The sequence below is a fragment of the Vanessa tameamea genome, chromosome 6 (assembly GCF_037043105.1).
Source record: "Vanessa tameamea isolate UH-Manoa-2023 chromosome 6, ilVanTame1 primary haplotype, whole genome shotgun sequence".
Classification (NCBI taxonomy): domain Eukaryota; kingdom Metazoa; phylum Arthropoda; class Insecta; order Lepidoptera; family Nymphalidae; genus Vanessa; species Vanessa tameamea.
Genome location: NC_087314.1, coordinates 13364864 through 13387115, shown reverse-complemented (window position 1 = coordinate 13387115; position 22252 = coordinate 13364864). Strand labels below are relative to the sequence as shown.

General features: G+C 31.6%; 1 protein-coding gene across 1 annotated transcript in view; it reads right to left on the bottom strand.

Moving 5' to 3' along the window:
- Nucleotides 1-22252, bottom strand: part of LOC113403212 (neuropeptide FF receptor 2-like) — a 69454-nt gene that overhangs the window by 23432 nt on the left and 23770 nt on the right. Inside the window, exons 2-4 of the mRNA XM_026643684.2 lie at nt 8746-8888; nt 4119-4345; nt 3085-3187 (exon numbers count right to left, since the gene is read on the bottom strand). Coding sequence (XP_026499469.1) covers nt 3085-3187; nt 4119-4345; nt 8746-8888 — 473 coding nt within the window. The remainder of the gene's footprint in view (nt 1-3084; nt 3188-4118; nt 4346-8745; nt 8889-22252) is intronic.

Below are 22252 nucleotides of genomic sequence, written 5' to 3'. Positions count from 1 at the left end.
ACATTTGACTTTAATATGAAGCAATGAGATCAAGAGCTTTACCTTTAATACATAGTATTTGAGATTATAAAAAAGCGTCTTGTGTTCTTCACAATCAAATGCTTTAGACAAATCACAGAATACACCAATAGCATTCTGATGATTTTTATCAATCATCGTAAATAAAGAAGTGCTATTCCTGCATCACTTGTCGAGCGACCTCTTGTAAAACCGAATTGCTCACTATGAAAAATAGTATTTGTACCGAAGTGGACGAGAAGTTGATTTAAAATATTTTACTTAATAATAAAACTTTACATTTTAACAAGTTAGGAAATAAACCCTTGTCTAAACTCTTGTTAAAAATTACTGTAATATACGGAGCAATACCGTATATGATGTTTCTATTTTAAATGAAAAATTAATAACGCATTTAGAAACATTATTATTTAATAATTTAGCTGCATCTAATGTAGATGATTTTAAATGAAATGTTATTTTATTCGGTCTGTTATTAAAAACTGACCACAGTGGTCAGAAGTTAAATTATTTAGTACTGATACTTCATATATTTCACAGTCACAAAAGACATTGACAATATACGTAGAAGCATCGCTGGTTAATCGTGTCGGTACATTAACTTTGTGCGTTAGATTAAATGATTTAAACAAGGTGACCAACCGAAGACTCAACGAAGTTTCCTTTAATAAGTCGACGTTAGAGTTACTACATACAATTACATATTTATCACTTTTACATATATTTTTAAGAGTATCGTCCATAGTGGTCTCAAATAAGTAAAAATCTCCCGATGGGGGCCGGTACACGCATACTATAATGTACTGCGGAAATTCCACGCAGGATAGTTTAATAGTACGTTCGATAAAGAGAGCCACAATATCTTTTCGAGATTTACAAACTATACCATTCCGTACTAATATTAATCAATTAATGAACCACCACGAACAGCATTCTCTCTTACGAATTTACTTGACAGTTTAGTTTGGGATATTAAATATGTCAAAACTTTTTATCCAATACTCTATGAAACAAAGTTCATCAGTTTTATAACACTTCGAAAATAATTCTATTTCATGATCTTCACCACCGATGTCCTGTATATTTTGATGTATAATATTTAAGTCTATATAGATTTTGTCATTTTGTTTAGTTTAAACTATGAATATTAATATCTTTACTTTTAGCAGGGTTAATATAAATTAGATTATTATTTTTATTATACATACGATCCTTGGTAACATTACACATAAAATAATTATTAATATTGCAAGCAATTAGATTACCAATTCGTCTTCTGGTTTTTATTTGTAGATACATAGTACCCTCTGTCAACTTAAATCTATATATGAATTTATTAATGTAGAAAACAATTCTAACATATTATTGTCATACTATTATATATAAAGTAATAAAAAAATGGAAACTGTGGAATAATTTCATAGGACACATGCGGGTATCCTTACGATATTTTTCTTCACTGGTAGGCACGATTTGAAATGTACACACAAATTAAGGCCCTGGAAATTCAATGGCACCCGGGTTTGAACCCTCAATTTTTGGTTCAATTCAGGTGGCCATCTCGACTTACAGTCAGAAACTTTTTCATTATTTCGCCAATCGCTTGGGAATGTTTCTGTCGTCTCCCCTATCTGAAGAACAAGCGATGTTATCGGCTCTAACCCAATTTCATCCAACGCGTAATGGCGTTATGAAAACTTGATTAAATTTTTCGTTTAATTTAATTTACATTTTTTTATAATCGGCATCAAACGTCCTGAATATTACTTTTCCATTTTACTGAACAATTATTTACATTAAGGTATAGGCAATTGGTTCACTCGGCCGGAACGCAACAAAATTTGGCGTTAGAATATGATGAGCAGTACCTAATGAATATTATAGATTAATTTATCGCGTTGTCCTGTTTCAATGACAAGGTTTCAACTTTTTAACTAGCAAAGTTTCTACTTCTGCATCCTTTCTCCGGATACCGTGAATTCTTGTCTCTTGTGCATTTATTTATTTTTGATACAATTTTAAAGCGAACACGTTTAAAGCTTTAATAATTAACTAATTGAATAAATTTCTTGCTTTTTAGTTCACTTACTATTATTTTCTAATTCAATTTAAAATAAATAATTGAATACAATTTGAGTAATACTTCAACGGCTAAGCTAGTTCTTAGAATTATTTAATGTAAATCGTTTACTCACTATTCGATTACAAAATAAAATAAGAAAAACTTTTTAAAGAAAAGAAAGAAAAATCAACAAGTGTACACACAAGATGTTTCTCAAACTTAAACGCAAAATGTCAAGCAAAGTTAAACGCTTAGTAATATTAAATAGAAGAAGGGAAGCAATTAAACTTGACTCGGATGTTCTGGAAGAATCTTTTCAGTTCCAAGTCGTTTATTGTGCCCTGAAGTTGCTAGAGAGCGTACTTAGTTAAACGGATTGCGAGGCTCAGTAGCATTGCATAGAATAGCATTATGTTTCTTCTATATTATTGTAGTTTAAAAAGTAGAACTGTTTTTCTATATAATCTATACTAATATTAACAAAATTGACGAGTTTGTTTGGTTGAACGTGCTAAATCAGGAAAAAATATTTCAGTGTTATATAGGCCATTTATCGAGGAAGGCTATAGGTTGTATTACCATCACGCTACGACCAATAGAAGAAAAATTATCTATGACAGAATCTGTAATACAGCCGAGCGAAATCGGGACGAGTAGCTAGTTCCATGAATACTTATAATGTAAAATTCTTGCCACCACTCCACGCGGTCATGATTTATACAGTAACTAGTACAGTAACAGTAATTCATATTTGTATATACTTAAGCACTTAATGTTAATAATTCTTATGTAAATACATTAATTTATATTTATAAAATAATATTATTTACTAAAACCTTCATTCTCTAGTATAAGTATTACGTATTTATTTTTCAGTAAGACATTATAAAACGTTTTCTTATTTGTTAATAAATATGGCAACAATTGTGGTAACAATTGTGTTTCAGATAAAATTAAAATTCAATATCTTGCGTTAATTTTAATAATAAATATAAGCAGCTTACCGGGTATCGCATATACTAAAGTGAAGCTGAAAGTTCCAAACTGTTTCCGAGTTTCTTGACTCGGCCACTCTTCTGTGCAGAAATGTACATCCTTAGTTTCTATCTGAAACAAAAAAGTTTAAATGAACGTTTGTGTGGAAAAGTGAGAAATAAATCGCCTCCTGGTTGTTTTTGGAAATTGAAAAACATGTATTGGAAATTGTTAACAATTACATAATTTAAAAGAAACCTACTAAGTTTCTGTCGGCATTTGATATCTGTTAAAGGGATCATCATTTCCGTATCGATGGTAATTTTAACTTGATATTTGTACATTGAATAAAATAATTGGAATATAAATCAAAACTTCAGTGGAAAGGAAGAAAAGCGAGAGCGGAATGCGATTTACGGTAAAAAATTTAAACCGAATTTCACAAAAAGCAATATTTTGGCGCTTAGGCTGTTCTCACTTTTCACTGACCAAAATATTCCTAATTTAAGTAGGTTCTTAGTTGCACATTTTAATTATCGTGACGTTACAGTAAAATTTAATAGTAAGCTACCATTGGTTAATAATACATTACGTTCGTAACTTATCGTACAGGATTTACCAAGAAGAACCACAGAGAGCTCAGTCCTCTGTTTAACTCTTTACAAAGACTTGATAAATATATAAAATTAAATAATCTAAAATCGTCGTAAATTGTAATTGGCCGTAATTTAGTGAAACTTTAATGTGATAATAATATACCTCCGATATATGTTTGCAACCTGATGGCCAGGTGTCACCACCCCACTTAGACACTGGTGCTGTAAGAAATTATATTCCTCAAATAGCCTAAGTGCCACCAAACTTGAGAACTAAGATGTTATATCTCTTGTGCCTTTACTTACGCTGACTAACTCACCTATCAAATCGGAACACAACAATACTAAGTTTTACTGATTGGTAGAATACCTGATAAATAATTGTCAGTACCCAGACGAGCTTGCATTTCAAATTTTGAAGCATAGAGTTATGGCTACTTTACAAAATAAATCTTAAATAAACGTACCGAAATATTCTTATAAGCCTTAGATATAACAGGCACTGACTCCTTCCTCACGCACGCTACTATTAACAGCGGTATGAAGATGAGCAATGCTGCGATCCACAGAAGTGCTAACAGCATCAGCGCTTGCCGACGTCCCGGCGGTCGGAGGCGTGGTTCTGGAGAAATGGATAGCCAGCGATCCACTGACATCGCTGTCAAAGTGAACACACTAGCAGCCACGGCTACACCTGCGGGAATAAATTATTTGACAATATTTTCACACTGGAGAACACGAACTAAAGGCGAACCCTTAAATTCATAAAATAATTAATAATTCAGATGAATTGTTATTTTGTTTGCACAAATTATTTATTGAAAGGTAAAATTATAGCATATAATTATTTTTGTCCCAAAAGATATTATGTAAATAATACAATGTATAACAAAAAAATATAAATAGTAAAATAACGACGATAAGTAAATAATAAATTTTTGTTATTTTACTATATCATATACAGGGCTAAATTGGTAAATTCGACGAAGGTATTCCCGCTAGATGCCATATGCATTACGCAAAAGTGAATCATTTTCGAGTTCTCACCAATTTTAGCTTTTTTCAAAATATGTAAAAAACGCAAGACGAAAAACGATATTATTTCAATATTTGAGTTATTTTTTTCACAAAAATGCCTTAAAAACAAAAAAAAAGACGTTGCGAAACATGTCTTGCAGATTGTTTTAAAAACATTACCGTTTTCTGAACCCTGTATATTTTTTGTTTTAATATGAGCAACAATACAACTTTGTATAATTCAATGAAAAATGTATTTACAAACACAATATACAAACTTTAAATATGATATATCCGAACACATATATTACTAATGTTCGCGCCTACTTTCGAATTCGGATTTCGATTCGATTCGGATTTCGATTCGGATTTCGATTCGGATTTCGATTTTAATTTTGGTTGTATATATAATACAAATAATTAATTTAATTTGCCATATAATTAAACCTTTTTTTACAACATTTTATAAAAAAGAATGTGTCAAGCTAAAAAATGTTTTTCTTTTATTTTTGTTCACTTTCTTATGCCAATGAGACAAGTTGTACTAGATTGCAAGAATATCAATATTATACTAGTTTTTGAAGTACATTTTTGTTTTAATTGAACCTTACGATTAGGTCATTATCACTTCAAACACTAATTTAATTGATTACAAACATAATATACATACTGATAGTGAAAACTCTATAGTTTTACAAATTAAACGAATAAATACAATAAATGTTATGGCAGCGTTAGCGGTACAATTACTGGACAGCAATTCAATTAATTCCAATAAAAATAAGTGTAAGTTGCTCCGTCAAAGAATTAATCAACGCTTTTCAATAGAATATTCAATTGAATTTATGCACAGAATGGAACTAACGTTTCAATTATCTAGACACGCGGTAGCGTGGCAGCCAAGTTCAAGTAACAGAACTGGCGAGCAGCACCGTGTGTAATATTACACGAACCATTTGGAGCCACTTTTGACCTCCTCATAACTCAAAAACTATTTAACATAAACGTGTCAAAATTGGCTCATATATTGAGACTTGCGAGATACATATGTGTTCCAAATTTCATAAACGCATCTCAACCGGTTATTTAGATATTAACGCCTAAAAATCGTCATTTTTATCACTGACTGACATATAGATCAAAACTGTAACCTACTTCCAGGTGACCTAGAAAGTTCAAATTTGGCATGCAGGTAGATAATTAGGCCAATATAAAGGAAAAAATCTGAAACTGGTAAATTTTTATCATTTTATTATAATTTTTAATTTTATTGGGTCTATTAGGAACACTTATATACTTATTTCCTAAAGTAACTGTAAAAAAAATGATGTAAAAACCAGCAATCAAAACTTATGACAGCCGGTCTTAATGTGGATTTTAAGGTTTTCACGTGAATATATAACGAGTTGTATACCACCCTTAATTTTTTTAAATCCAAATATTTTCGTTTTAGTACTTATTAGTATAGTCGACTTTCGTATTCATTACGTTATTAAATATTAAATAGGTGCAAAATCATTATACTTTAAAAAATAATAATAATAGGCATTTCGGTACACGGCGCGCGACGCGACGCTGGAGCAGCGGGATAGGAGCGTTGCGATAAAACCTTGACGCGGACGTGTCCGAGCGAGTGGCAACCGCGCTCATAAGAATTATTCCAATGCCTTCCGATGGAAGCTGCCTAGTCTATTCGATTGCATATTCTTTGTTTGAGTATACTAGTATACAACAACAATATACAAATAGGTTTCGTGAGACTGTATTAGAGTATGTATATCGTAACTGGGATGAATTAAGTATGTACTCTAGCGCTACAAACGGGGATCCTTATTGCTTGGAAGAACAGTATCGAGCAAGCATGCTGATGTCAGCAAAGGACTGGTGAATGGGTCCAATGGAAAAATAGAGAAGGTACATTGGGATCCATTTAGACCCATTTACTTTTGTCGTTAAAGTCAACAACCAAGGTATATATCATAATATTGGACTTGGCTCTAATTTTTACATTTATGTATTTGATGGGATTATTAATACGTTAGCAAATTAATGTTTTTTTTCAATCTCGTGTTACAATAACAATGTTCAGTTAAAACTATTTTATTGCTATTTAACTTGTCAAATTTTAAAAGGAGGTTCATTGTATTGATTTTTATTTAGAATTTATATTTAAAAAATTCATTCACTGTCAAATTTAAAAAATGTTGTTTTAATATATAATTTTATGTCACAATACTAAAATCGTTTTCTTTATCAATTTTCAAAAATATTTCTTAACAAACAATGATGTGTAAAATATAAGGAAAATATATCAGTAAGAAATTAACAATTATGTGTTATTGTTTACGAAATGACGATTGAATCTCAAAAGCTATTTTATAAGTAATATAAATTAATTCGTATTAAATTATCAATGATTTTGATTTTTTTCAACATCAGAAACGTAAGTAAATTTTATTTAATTAAATTAATCATTGCAAACAATGATTCCAAAGTGTTCACAAAAGTCTAATTGAATAGAGTACGTTTCATTGTTTACCCAAATCAAAACGCAGAATATGGCCATATAACGTCAGAAAGTTATATACGATAGTAGCTCTTATAACCGTAACATTTAATGGATTCACGCATCAATATAGTTTGTGAACGTAAGTTGGTTTTCAATATTTAACAAGAGAGGTGCGAAGCGAATTGTAATGGAACAGCACTTCGTTTATTACGAGTAAGTCTCAATTTCATTTGTTGACAAAAAATATATTAATGAATTGTAATTCTGAGCAATTCGAATTGTAATTACTTGTTTCGTATTTACTAAATTATTATATATGTACATATATATATATATATATATATATATATATATATATATATATATATATATATATATACGCAGCATTCTCAATTAACATAAGAAAAACATTATGAATCATTCTAATTTTTTTTCATTTGTTAAGCTGTATTTTACACAAAACTCAGAATATTGAAATTAAAATGTTAATTAAAGCAAATAATGTAGTACCAAATGTTAAAAAACAATATTTGGATGTTATTTTTATACATACGCAAGTAAGAATATTCTGTTCTTTTATAAAATTTTAAATAAGTTCATTCTCTGGCTCTTTATGTTATTCTTGATATAATAAATTAAATTAACACATAGATTCAAAATATATAACAATTTCATAAATAAGTTTCATGGAAGTCTCCTTGATTTTACAAAAGGTAAATATAATAAAAAAAAATCCATTGTTTAGTACATAAAAACCCTCATAAGTCACGAACAAAATAGAAGTTGTTAAGTAATCGAAAAATCTCTCCATTATAAAGGTTTTGCGAAAGTTTTCTTGAAGCTTTATTCAATTGCAAAAAAACCCCGAGAAGTTATTAAGCAGTCAAAATATGGCACCGGTTTTATTTCAAAGTTTTCGAATTCGATATTTTGCTTGAAATACAATGCATGAGTAGTTACTAGCTCTAGTTAAAATACATAGTTCTACTTGTTTTTTTTTTTTAATAAAAATAATATTAGTATGAGTTATGATAGTTTTTATGTATTTAGCCACTAATGTTTATGCAAATAAACTTATATATAAATAATTAGTTATTTTTGGTCAGCTATATCACCTACTTAACTACTGCTAGCACGGATTTAATTATGTAAGTAATATTTGCCGTGTATCAAATAACGGACTTGGCTCAGTGATTTCCAAAATATATATTCAGCTCTTATCCGCTGCCTTTTTGGTTTCAGCTCAAGAATTGCATATAGTTCACATTCGTGTAGAGCACGATTTTTCCCTAGCTGTTTTTTAGTTTTAAATCTATTTTTTTTTTTTGATTATAGTATTTTACTATGAGAATTTTTTTGGAAGAATAATTGCAAAAGCCAAAATGGCCCTATGAGAAGAACGCGTGCATTTTAACTTATGAATTTTCATGTGCTTAATTTGAGTTTGTCTAAGCCGCATTGACCCAGTGTGGTAGAATACGTTCTAAACCTTTTCCTCAAATGGAGAGAAAGCCTTAGACTGCCAGTGGGACATTTACAGACTGTTACTAATGGCATCTTCATCGTACCTTGTATGTAGTTCACAATTTTGCAGACCGTTTCCCCGTAGAACCATACGAGAGTAATGGCCTTGCTGAGCTGGATCGGCATACAGACTCCTGTCACCAGAAGATCCGCCGCTGATAGGTTGACTAGGAAGATGTTGGTCACACTGTCAACAAAGTTAAATATTAATAATATTTAATTTTAAACGCTTATCGTGATTACCGAATGATATAACATACTTAATATACGTGCAGACGTACAATAGACACGGCACACGGAAGCGGTTGCACCAACGCAAGAACGCACGTAAGAAACGGATCTTATATCAACCATGTAAGCATGCAGTGTGCTATTTATATGCTAAATTTCTATTTCATTTCCAACCCATGATTGATTGTAAAATCCATCGTCAGGAATCCTGAATTTTGGGTAACATTTTGCCACAAATGTTGGTATATCATATATTCCGCGTGTACTATATTCCAACTCTATTCCAACTGTGTATACTCTATTCCAACCTTAATAAGAAGAGTAAAGCAAAAATAAAGAACATTTGACAGCAAATTGACGCAATATCATTGGTCGAAAGCTTGAATTATTTATGATATTCATTATGGACTTGCGAAAAAATGACGTTTTGAACGTCGACGAAACTGCCATCGGAATTTTGGAAGTAATATATAAGCAGTTAAGTAAAATAGTGTTGTGTTATGAACAAAGATATATTATTATTCATAAACTCTCAGTAGTGCACAATATGGCTGATTTATTAACGAATCGCATGAAATAAGTAAATCTAAAGATTGTTTATCTTTTTTCCTACTTCCATCCATTCCAGCAATCTCTCCGAACGTATTGGATTGTCATCCCATTTCATTTGCGTGTGCCACATGTATGTACAAATAAAAGTTAAATAACTTTGCAGTTACCTCCCTTACCGGCGGTTTGGGCCGAAATTTATTAATAGTACATCGTATTGAATGTTGCTTTCATTTATACAATACTGATATACGATTAGAAATTATAAAATAAGCACTGGTTTTGTAATGAAAAAGTTTATATCCGAAAGGACAAACGAATCTCATAATGTCAAACAGAATTTACATTTTAATTATAATCAGAAATTCTTTTATGATGCTTCTAACTTATCTGTTTAAATAGCTAATAAACTGTTTAAATATATTCACTAACAAAGGGAATAAATGACCTTAATAAGGTTGTTGCCATATTTAATTTATATCTAGCTTAGCTTAATGAAGAAATAGATGAATTTTAAACTAATTACATTTTTCGTTTATTTAGAGATAGCGTAAATAGATCTATAAGACCACGGTCAGACCTACTGTCCTATATGGATCAGAGTGTTGGGCCACTAAAGTGATGAATGAAAGACAACTGCATGTAGTGGAAATGAGAATGCTGAGAGGAATGTGTGGTGTTACGCGAATGAATAGAGTAAGGAATGAGTACATAAGAGGAAGTTTGAAAGTGCCACCGGTAACCGAGAAGTGATGTGGAAACCGGTGATGCGAAAATCATGGTATGGGCATGTTATGCGGAGGAATGAGGACCATGTTGTGAGGAAGGTCTTGAGCATGAACGTGAATGGATATAGAGGAAGAGGACGAACAAAGAATCAATGGATGGATTGTGTGAAAGACTTTATGGCTTAAAAGAATATTACTTGTGAGATGACGTCAGACAGAGAAGAAGTTAAAATGAAGACATACTGCGCCGACCCCAAATAAAATAAGGATAAGGGCAGGAGGATGATGATGATAGAGATAAAATATATAACTTAAAGTATTAGAGTTAATAAGACTTAAAACTTTTTTAGAATATTACTTCGACATTTTTATGACGTACCCTAAAAACATGAGTAGGTTAGGTTAATGTATTAAATATTAAAAGGTTTTGGGCGCTATTTTTTCTAATTCCATTAATTTATTTGCTTTTTATTCAATTTAAATTTGTATTTGCTACTTTCCTAACTACCTTAAAATCTACATATATATATAATCTACATACCAATAGTAAGAAAATACATATAATTAAACAAGAAGACCAGTAATATATAAAACTATAATAATAGCGTCACTTTGTTCATTTAGAAATATTTCGTAGATCAACTAATTTTATTTTTTTTTATATTAGAGGTGGCAAACGAGCAGGAGGCTCACCAGATGGAAAGTGACTACCACCGCCCATGGACATCTGCAACACCGGGGGGCTTGCAGGTGCGTTGCCGGCCTTTCATGAAAGAGTACGCCCTTTTCTTGAAGGTTCCCAAGTCGTATCGGTTCGGAAAAACCGCCGGCGAAAGCTGGTTCCACAGAGTGGTTGTGCGAGGCAGAGAATATAGATCTAATTAATAATTTGAAGGAATAAAGGAACTCGAGCTTTAATATAGTCGTCACTTCATAGATTCATTAGATTTTATAGGATCAAACAATATTATCCCGGTTTGTAATAAAAACACGAATAAAACGATTCTCTTTCAAAGTGAAATAAATAATAGTTCAACGATGACGAGCACTTATAAGTCTGAACGGAATTAAATCCGCAATATAGAATTAAGAGTAACTATTGAATTTATTTTCAGTTCTCGATAGGATCCATATGAGTGTACTTCTAACTTAATTACCCGTAGAAGTCTATTTGAATAAAAATATTATGAATTGATTTAATTTAATATAAAAAGTTGAAGAAAACTCCAAGTCTTTAATTTTACCCATAATAGAATATTATGAAATATTAAGTTATTTTGGAACATGATTTAAGAGAGGATGTGTCGTTATGTAACAAAGTGATGATATTTGTAAGGGATTGGTCTCGTGCGGGTAGACAAATCGTTACATTAGATAAGTGATCTTACTTTCCACCGGTGTAAGTGATCCGAGCCACTTCTCTACCAATAAATCCTGTCACATAATCGTCCCCATAAAATAAACGTCACTTACAAAAATTATATTTTTATTTATTAAATATATAAATAATTGGAAAAAATATAGGTTGCCTATATTCCCTTTGATTTAACTGTGAAGTTGCGGTATTAAAAGGTAATAAATCCGCTTAGACGTTTAATTAAAATTAAATAATAATTAATTTCCTATCCAACAGGGTTGCCTAATCGAAATATATATGATTAGTTAAATAAAAAAAAAAATAGCTTAAATTTTATATTGAAAACTGCACCTGGGTGGGTAGCTGTTAATTAATAAATTTTAACAAATACTACATGACTCAATCATATTTTTGTTTAAAATAACAAATAATACGAAATTGAGAATACTATAAAATATAATTATACGTGTTTTATTTAATTTGAACACGCCATTAAACCATTGGTATCAGCATTAACGTTATTTCAAGTATCTATAGATACATTTCGTCTATGACTGTTACCATCTACATTATATTACAAAACATTTGGTAAGATATTGGCCAATTTGTCCTAGAGTAGCGACGTCTGCAACGATCTTAAATCATAAAACAGCTCTTCTGTTGTAATGAGTTGGGTTATTTCTGTACTTTGGTTAAAGGAACATTCAAAGCTGGTCTTGGGAATACGCTTATCGAATTTGTAACGGGACAAATTATAGCCGTACGTCATGTTCAGGTGTTTGGGATTTATTTTAATATTTTATGTATATTTTTTTTTACTGATTAGGTCTGTAATATTAAAGGTAATAATTAAAATATAAATTAAATGACTGTGCATTAATTTGGAAAAATTTAATTTATATTTATTTTATGTATAGTTTGGTCTAACTCTTTGACGTATAGAATTTTTTTGTAAGAAGTTTATTTTAAAATGCCCCTATTTCGTAAAGATCTGATGTTGAGTGTTGGACGATAGTGGTATTCTTGAATAAATGCCAGTAGAAGAACTGCGATTTTTGGTATTTACTATATGCTATTGAAGTCGTTTTATTTTAAGATAAAAATTAAATTACTCCATAAATATAAAAATTGTTCATACTAAAATAAAGAATTTATTTATAGTGATTTTATTCTTAGTCACAATTTATTGGCATAAACATTACATGATAAAGTTTTCTTACCTTGATGATATCGTGAGCCTAGCACCGAAACCCGTTCAAAGATAGTATCGCAATAAATTGGCTCTTTAAAGTGTACGGATTAAGGGATTTCAGACGGAAAAGAAATTCGTGAAATATTTATCGTTGATGGATCTACCTCTATTTTATATAAGATTGCTGTTTTGATTGATTCTATTCTATTTTGGTTTCATGAGACGTACTGAAAATAATATTAGTATATTATTTACTAAAAGAAAACTGTCAATCGTTCGATCAGTAAATAGTTCGACCTCATTCTTTTGCAAATGTGTGTTTTTTTTTCTAAACAAAAAATATATATTTAATTAATTCTTATCAGGAACAAGTAAACCTGTCTTTATTTTTTTGTAAATCAGTAATATTTACTACCATGCACATGTTAGCATTATGGAAACCTTATACAACGGTCACGTTAATATTTCACGACGACTAGAACCGGGATAATCTTGTGTCTGAAATCGATTATTTATATATTAAATAGTAAATAGATTAGTCAAATTTAACCCCAAAAATGGCAAGTCTGCACGTTAACCGCTCAAAAGATACTATATATCTTATCTCCTCAATTTGATAACATACACCAATATATTTTACTGCTACAGCTAGTATCGGAATACTTGGCAATGCTTGGGAAGCTCGCCAGTACCAACTTCTTCCATTTGAACGTATTTCACCCGGAGCGTCTCCAACTGTCACAGTCAAGTCCTTTGCCACCTGCTTGATCATTTAGTTATGCGCAGAGATGTTTGATAACTCTGCAATGTACGGGGAATGCTCACATTAACTGCTTGGGTTAATCCAGGCCACTGAATTTCACCTTTGGACATCGCGTCAGAATTCTCAATTTTATCCACATCACCTCGATGTCTTTAAATCCACAACAGCTTGTTTTTTAAGACATTTTTTACCTCGCTATCTGTGGAAGCAACTGTTTCGATTTTTTTGAAACGATACTGGCGGACATTTAAGAAAAGAACCTTTACATTTTTTTAAGGCCCGCACTGCACATGCAAGCCATCAGATGAGCCCCTTGCCAGTTGTTTCGTTATGACATAAAAAATAATACTGATTACTTAAATAAATACTTTGGATAAAAGTAAGTATCATGCGCCATTTCACCTTACATTTCACCTTACTGTCACACCATATTCGCATGTTTCAAAATCAAGACAATGTATGTCGTTTCGTTTAGTCTGTAAATTGTACTAACGTTTTGGTTAATACAATTTACAAATTAAACAAAAAACCGAATAGCACATTACCCACCTGATAGATACGACCGCCCATAAACATAGACGATGTAAGAAATAATCACCATTCCTTATTTCGCCAATCCACCACCAATCTTGGAAAATAGTTGAGGGGTATATAGTTATAAGTCGGATGTCCTTTGTTGGAACACAATAATACTAAGAGCTGTATAATGGTAAAATATATACCTAACAGGACAGGCTTGTTTATTTTATAAATAAACTCATATATTGTATAGACGATTCTAATAATACTTTCAATACATAAAATATTTATTTTTTTGTATCTGCTGTAGTTTGGCAACATTCGCTTGAATAGCGCCCAGACTGGCTAAATTGCTATGGCAATAAAATAATACGTTACATAAAAATATAAGTAACTGTTTGTACATGTCCCAGTACTAGTGAAAACATTTTCGAGGACAACATTATGAGCTGATTCCATAACACAATTCGAATGAGGGTAGGCAGATAAAAATATAGATTTCCATTTGAAACTTAAATTGACGTTTTGGGGTATGATGTGTTAGTGAGCCAGAGAAACTACACAAATATACACACCTTTGACATAATATCTTTGTTCTCGAGGCTGGTGGCGCATTCTCGTTATAGAAAATGGTTAATATTTCAATATAGAGGTTTCGTATAATGTATTTACAGTTGAGGAAAATGATGAATTATAAACAGAAATTGAGCCTATGAAAATCAGTGGTCAAATAGCCCGGTGAAAACTAAACTCGACCCGTTACGGTACTTTTGCATAAGTTTCATCCAAACCGTTTAGCAATCTCGAATATCATATTCAAATATAGGATATACCATTATTATTGTTGCCTGCGGACACGATTGCGTTTTAATGTAAGTCGTATAGTATAAAAAAATCAGCCAAGTGCGAGTCGGACTCGCCCATGAAGGGTTCCGTAGCAGCACGTAATATAAAAGTTCTTGTAGTTCGTTGTAACTTTTGAATGAAATGTAAATTGAGGTTTACGATTAGTTTTATCATTCTCTTAGAATCTAGAAGTTATAGGGGGGGGGGGGACATTTTACCACTTTGGAAGTGTCTCTCGCGCAAACTATTCAGTTTAGAAAAAAAATGATACTCGAAACCTTAATATCATTTTTGAAGACCTATCCATAGACAAACACGTATGAGTTTGATGAAAAAAAAAATCCAGTTTCAGTTTTAAATATGGGGAACCCCCAAAATGTATTGCTTTTTTTTACATTTTTGTGTGAAAATCTTAATGCAGTTCATAGAATACATCTACTTATCAAGCTTCAACAGTATAGTTCTTATAGTTTCGGAAAAAAGTGGCTGTGACATACGGACGGACAGACAGACAGACATGATGAATCTATAAGGGTTCCGTTTTTTGCCATTTGGCTACGGAACCCTAAAAGTAGCCTACGTACGTCCTTCCTTGCCTTTCCTATACTGAGTTTCATCAAATTTGGTTCATTGGTTTGGCCGTGAAAACGTAACAGACAGACGGAGTTACTTTTGTATTTATAATATTCGTACAGATGACCGTCCTGATCATTATTTAAAAGTATAATTTACAACTAGGAATAATTTACCAAAAATAAATGTTGTGGAAAAGAAACCATAAGTGGATATATTATTATTTAATTTATCAGCTTTATATACGAGAAAATACAGTCAATAAGTAATATTTTTAAAATGGTACAAGTATTTCACACCCACTTGTCTTTTCGAAACGCATTAAAAAGTAATATTAAACTATTAATAATAAAGCTAATTTAACTTAATTACATTGAATCATATTTACAGATTATTATCTTTTAAAAATAATGATTGGATATAATATTTCCATTGCAAAATTGCATGTTAATTTATAAGCAGAATTTATCATTTAATAACTTCACGTAATTTGCATCTATAAAATGAAACAAGGTTGATCCAAATTGTATCTTTGGCATATTTCTGACAAATTATCATAAATCTGGTGATGAGAGGTCACCTGCCTCCATACAAATCATCGCTATGAACGGCCAAGGAGCTTAGGTTGCGCTAATCTCTGAACAATTTCAACGTGAAAACTTTGATCACGTTTTGATATTGATATTATTCAAATGTACTCGTATATTGTTAGTGTTATGTATTGTAATAAACTTTCCATACTTTTTTTATGAAAACACTCGATGAAAATATCTTAATATAAACGTAACTTGACTATCTTACGAGAACACTTTGAGAACTAGTTTTAAATATATAGGACTCCAAGCTTGTGTGTAGCTCTTTGAATAACTTATTTTAATCAATAAAATAAATTCATTCCGTTAACCATTTGCGTTCGTTAAACCGAAGTTATCTAAAATATTAATTGAAACAATCTCCTTATAATTGTCATAAAACAAATTCTCCTGTGGAGACCAATAAACTCTTCAATAGCTCGTAAAATAGATGGAAGAAAATCATTTTACATATATTTACACTGTCTATATAACAATATATTATATTCAACGTCAATCAATTTTATATTCTTAACCGACTTCGAAAAAGAAGAATCATTCCTATATTAATGAACTGATTTGGAAGACTATTTTGTTTGTTTTTTTTTTATAGCAAGGTTTGGTGTGGTTTGTTTGGTTTTTATGCTTTTCCAAGCATATGGGCCACCTGATGGTTAGTGGTCACCACCGCCCATAGACAATGGGGCTGTAAGAATTATTAACTATTCCTTACATCGTCAATGCGCCACCAACCTTGGTAACTAAGATGTTATGTGCCTGTAGTTACACTGGCTCACTCACCCTTCAAACCGGAACACAACAATACTGACTATTGTTGTTTAGCGGTAGAATATCTGATAAGTGGGTGGTTTACCAGAAAATTTAATAATGTTTTTATCGCATGGAATATTTTAATCAATGATATAGAAACATTCACCAACCGTGGTAGATGTTATGGTGGTAGATGTTTTGTTGTATGATATTCAATAAGAAAGCAATGCTTTTATATTGAATAAACCTATTTTAATTTTAACTTTTGACCTTTGACCAATCGATCTAAAATATGTCTGCGTATATCTAATCAAATAGCATAATAAGCTACTTTATACACTACATCCGTTTTGAAACTAAAAATAATAATATGAATATCGTATATCAATAGAATTTGTAGTTTATCAATAGAATCGAAACAAACAAACAAACTGAACTTATTAATAATATCAATTTATTATTTATATGAAGTAATATGCAACAATATTTTTTTAATTATTGAAGCGACCTACAAATGCTGTCCTACAAATTTATATTTACATGTACTCTAATCATTTTAACTTTTGATGTAATTTGACGCAAAATGAGAGGTATGTAGATACTAAGGATGAATAACAATAAATATTAAATTCAAATGGACCGCACTAAAAAATGCAAAGGAAATGACCATAAATATGAACCCTCGTTTAGTGTGGCGTCAAATCGAAAGTTGTTTTAGAAGTTAGAAGTTAACCAACGTTACAAACTGTGAATATTTCTTTTTGTCTCAATTTGTCGGTCTGGCACACATTATCTGATAGGCAAACGTGACGAAAAATAAAGGGAATAGTTATGGTGGGGGGTAAATAGAGGCACAAGGGACATAATAACTTTGCTCCCACGATTTACAGTTTGAAGTCCTAGCTAGTCTTATCTCTTAAAAAAATTGCTATGTTCAACAAAATCTCATAAAATATACCACTTTACCCATCCATATTTCGAATTCGCAAATAAAGGTTTAACCCACATTTGTAGACAAAGCTAAAACAAATATTATAAAATACGTTTCGAGACGAGCGATTCGTAAAAATGTGGCGTACATTCCTATTTATTTATTCACCGGCGGATAGAGCGCACATTTTTATTTTCTTTTGGTTCAAGTAGGTCGTAATATCTCAACGCGTACTGCTTCAAATTTATTTTTTTATTGACATACACCTACAAATATTTTTGATACTGATTTATCTTATATCTTTTTTTTACGAAATAAACAGGCGGACTACCTGATGTTAAGTAGTCATCACTGCCCATAAACATTGGCGCCGTAATTTTAAAAAATCCTTATATTGCCAATCTGCCACCAAAGTTGGGAACCTTGAGCCGTGACAATATTATGTGCCTTGGACCTGTACTAACACTGGCTCACTCAAACTGGAAGAAAACAACACTAAGTCAAATGATGTCTGACGGTAAAATATGATGAGTAGGTGGTAACTACTTAGACGAGCTTGCACAAAGCCCTACGACCAAGTTAATGTACCTTTACAAATTTTACGTTGCTGACAATGGATTTAATGTAAAAAAAGTGTATTCGATTTTATTAAATGTGATTCGAATAAAATAAAACGGCGTATAAAAGAAGCCGTTTCACAAATTTACATATTATTCCTTTTTTATTAGAATTTTCCTGGTTTCCGGAGTTCAGATGTTTTATATAAAATACCTATTTAAATAAATCCAGGCCCAGTGAGCAGAATGAATACGGGAGGCCTATTTCCATCTATGGACTCGGATTGGCTGATGTTGCACATTACTGTTATGTATAAAAAAATATTCATATAGTCCTAGAAATTGTACATATGAAAAACACATAAATAAAATAGAAAATATCTTAACTTCAAAAAAATTATGTTTATAATTTATTTCAATTTTGCGTCATAGCCATAAAATATTTTGTATATACACTCATGATACACACACATCAATCAATTCGATATGAGTAATATATACCCAATAACGCGTCCACAAAAACAACCTAAATATAACGATCATCTCGAGGCCTAAAGTTAGAATGAATAATTCATGCCATTACTTGCATACATTACCAAGTAATCAAACTCTTACATACATATATAGGATCATATCATAATAGCAGATTCCGTATTTCGGTCGAGTACATTATTCAAACTCCTACAACAATATCTATTATATTAACAACACCATATAATATTAATAGCTTTACCATTTAGTATCATTCTCGTATACTTTAAAGTACCACGTACTTGAAACTACAAAACAGTGATGCATATTCCAACCACAAGAGCAATAAAGACAAATAAACTGCGATATCATTGGTCGAGATCATTATAAAGGCGTTTAGGCGTTTTTGGTGCTATCGGAGCTTTGGAATTATAAATGAAGGTATATTAATTTAGAACTGTTTATCGGTCTATGAGAAAGCTATTTCGGAATCGGATTAAATATATAAATCTTAGGTCATTTATATCGGCTCCTATCTCAGAACTATGTTCAGATCAGATAAGACCAAAATATTATTTATTCAAGTAGGCTCATAAAACACTTGAGTGTTGAACGGTGTTGAACGAAATGTAAAGATGCCATCGTTTCGCAAATTAGATTCTACCGAGAAGAAACTCAGTAGTTACTATTTTCTATTATTCCAATTACAGAGTATGTCAATAAATTAAAATTAATTTTTTATGTATGTGTATATCCAGCCTTAGAAATCAACAAATACTAAGTCCACACTAATTTATACTTAACTAGCTGTCGCCTGCGGCTTCGCTCGCGTTTTAGGGGGTTCGTTGGAGGGTGGGGGGTTGTGTTGTCATGTGTTAGGCAAAAAAAGTAGCCTATGTCCTTCATTGGAGTTCAAGTTTGCTTCATACCAAATTTTATCAAATTCGGTTAATTGGTTTGGCAGTGAAAGAGCGACAGACAGGCAGACAGACAGACAGAGTTACTTTCACATTTATAATATTAAGTATAGAAGTATAGATATATTTTTTAAATAAAACCAAAAGATAAAAAAGGCAAGTTAATAATAACCATGGAATCTTATTAAATAATTGTTTCTTTGTATTAGTTTTTTTATACCATGCCCCAAAAAGGATGTATTAATTTTGCAGTCGGAAACTAGGTGTTATTAGTTTATCTTTCCTCCTCGTATCTACACACTTATTGTGACCGTTACTTTCAAATAAATTATATTATTGTGATTATACATAATATTGTTGTTGAGCCGAGATGGCCCAGTGGTTAGAACGCGTGCATCTTAACCGATGATTTCGGGTTCAAACCAGGCACCACTGAATTTTCATGTGCTTAATTTGTGTTTATAATTCATCTCGTGCTCGGCGGTGAAGGAAAACATCGTGAGGAAACCTGCATGTGTCTAATTTCAACGAAATTCTGCCACATGTGTATTCCGCCAACCCGCATTGGAGCAGCGTGGTGGAATATGCTCCAAACCTTCTCCTCAAAGGGAGAGGAGGCCTTTAGCCCAGCAGTGGGAAATTTACAGGCTGCTAATGCTTAATGCTTGTTGTAAATATATTCGCACTCCTTTTTGTAATGTCTGCAAAATGCCGTTAGATATAGTACTATAAAAGTAACCAAAGTATACTTATCGCGCCGTATCAACATCAGTTACTTGTCGAACTTTTCTTACCGCGTATGCTGCGGAGCTGAATCTTCCTGTCAGGGACGATAAATGAGGAATCCCCTGAAGTTTTGAGTCTCAATTGATTCCTAGAAATACTGTAGTATACTGTAGTAGTTATATTTAGATCACTGTTGTTTATGTTAACTTCAAATTTTGTTTTGTAACATTAATTAAGTAAAATACAAACAGCACAAATTTTGTCTTTTTGGCATGTATGTATAACTAAATTTTATTTTTGTAATCCAATTTTGTATATGTTGTAGTGATAAAGCACTGTTTACATCGTCATAATACGCTTTTTCCTGTGAGTATTAAAAAGTAATCATGTATCATCAGCAAACAATTCAATAAAGTGCATTTACCTGGGGTCCTCCTCCCCATTTAGGGAGGGGGTCATTTAGGTAGGGAGAGTAGATTATGAAGGATTATTCTTTAGGGAGACTAGCAGAAATTAACATGATATATTATGTACTGGTGTGCGCGTAAACTGAAATGCCCTCACTATGTCTTTTATCTCAAAAATCGATGGGACACAACCAGAAAAAAAGTGAGGTGCAGCACCAACAGCTTTATTTAACTACTTAAGCACGGAAAGTATAACCTCCAGACTCCAGGCTGCTACTGGAAATTTGTCAACAGAAAAACTAAGCTCAAACCGCTAGGATTAGGATTAGGCGTTATTATTTATATGAAGTTTATATGAAGGTGAGACTGAGGTGCCGTCATCGATGGAGACTCCATTTTTAGACGAGAGTGATTGTATACTTTTTGCTGTTAATGTCATTTTGGCGGAACATCAAACGGATAGCCATCAGGTGATTGAACGTTTCAATCTTAGTAAATTAGAATTGGAAAAGAAGAAGAAATGCTGTATATAATTAGAGATATGGACTATATAGACATGTATGTTATGTAATAAGATTTTCCCGTAACAATTACAAGTATATAAGTAAAAGGGAAACAATGTAACTCGAATGAACCCAATTCACGTATGTCCTTACCTTCATAAGTCTTTTAAACGCAATTACATATCGATTTGTTGGAAAATTAAATTATATTTCTAAACATAAAATTTATCAAATATAAATTTAATCATAAACATTTATTTACGTCAACAAACCTATTTGACGGTTTACTCAATGAATGAGCTCGACAGTAAACAAAGTCTGTTTTACTTGGATTATATGATTATTCAATAAGAAAACTTTTTCTGGAATGCCCGGTTTGAAAATAGGAGATAGTTAATCGTGCCATAACAAATCAAATCAAATCAAAATATACTTTATTCAAGTAGACTTTTAACAAGCACTTTTGAAGCGTCATTTAACAAACTATTTAAAGTAAAGCTACCACCAGTTCGGAATGTAGATTCTACCGAGAAGAACCGGCAAGAAACTCAGTAGTTAATCTTTTTCAACGTCTAAAAATACAGTCATGTTAGTTAAACACACGTACCTACTTTAAAATCCGTTTTTTTTTTAAACTTTCCTTTGTCTAAGTATATTTGCTTACTAAAATCTCTACTACGTTCGTATCAATTAAAATTCCATAACTTTTGGTATGCGTGTTATTTTTCTAAACATTTTGTTCAAATATTCTAGAAGTCCCTAAAGTATCTAAATGTTGTTAAATATTGCCGACAAATAAAAAGGTTAACATTTAGGAAATTATTAAATTTCATCAGCAGTAAAGAACCCGAAAATTACAAAAATGGTCTATTTGTGTTCGGTTCTGCCCACACGATAAACGGATCCATTTAAAATTACATTAAAGATCTTAACTGAAA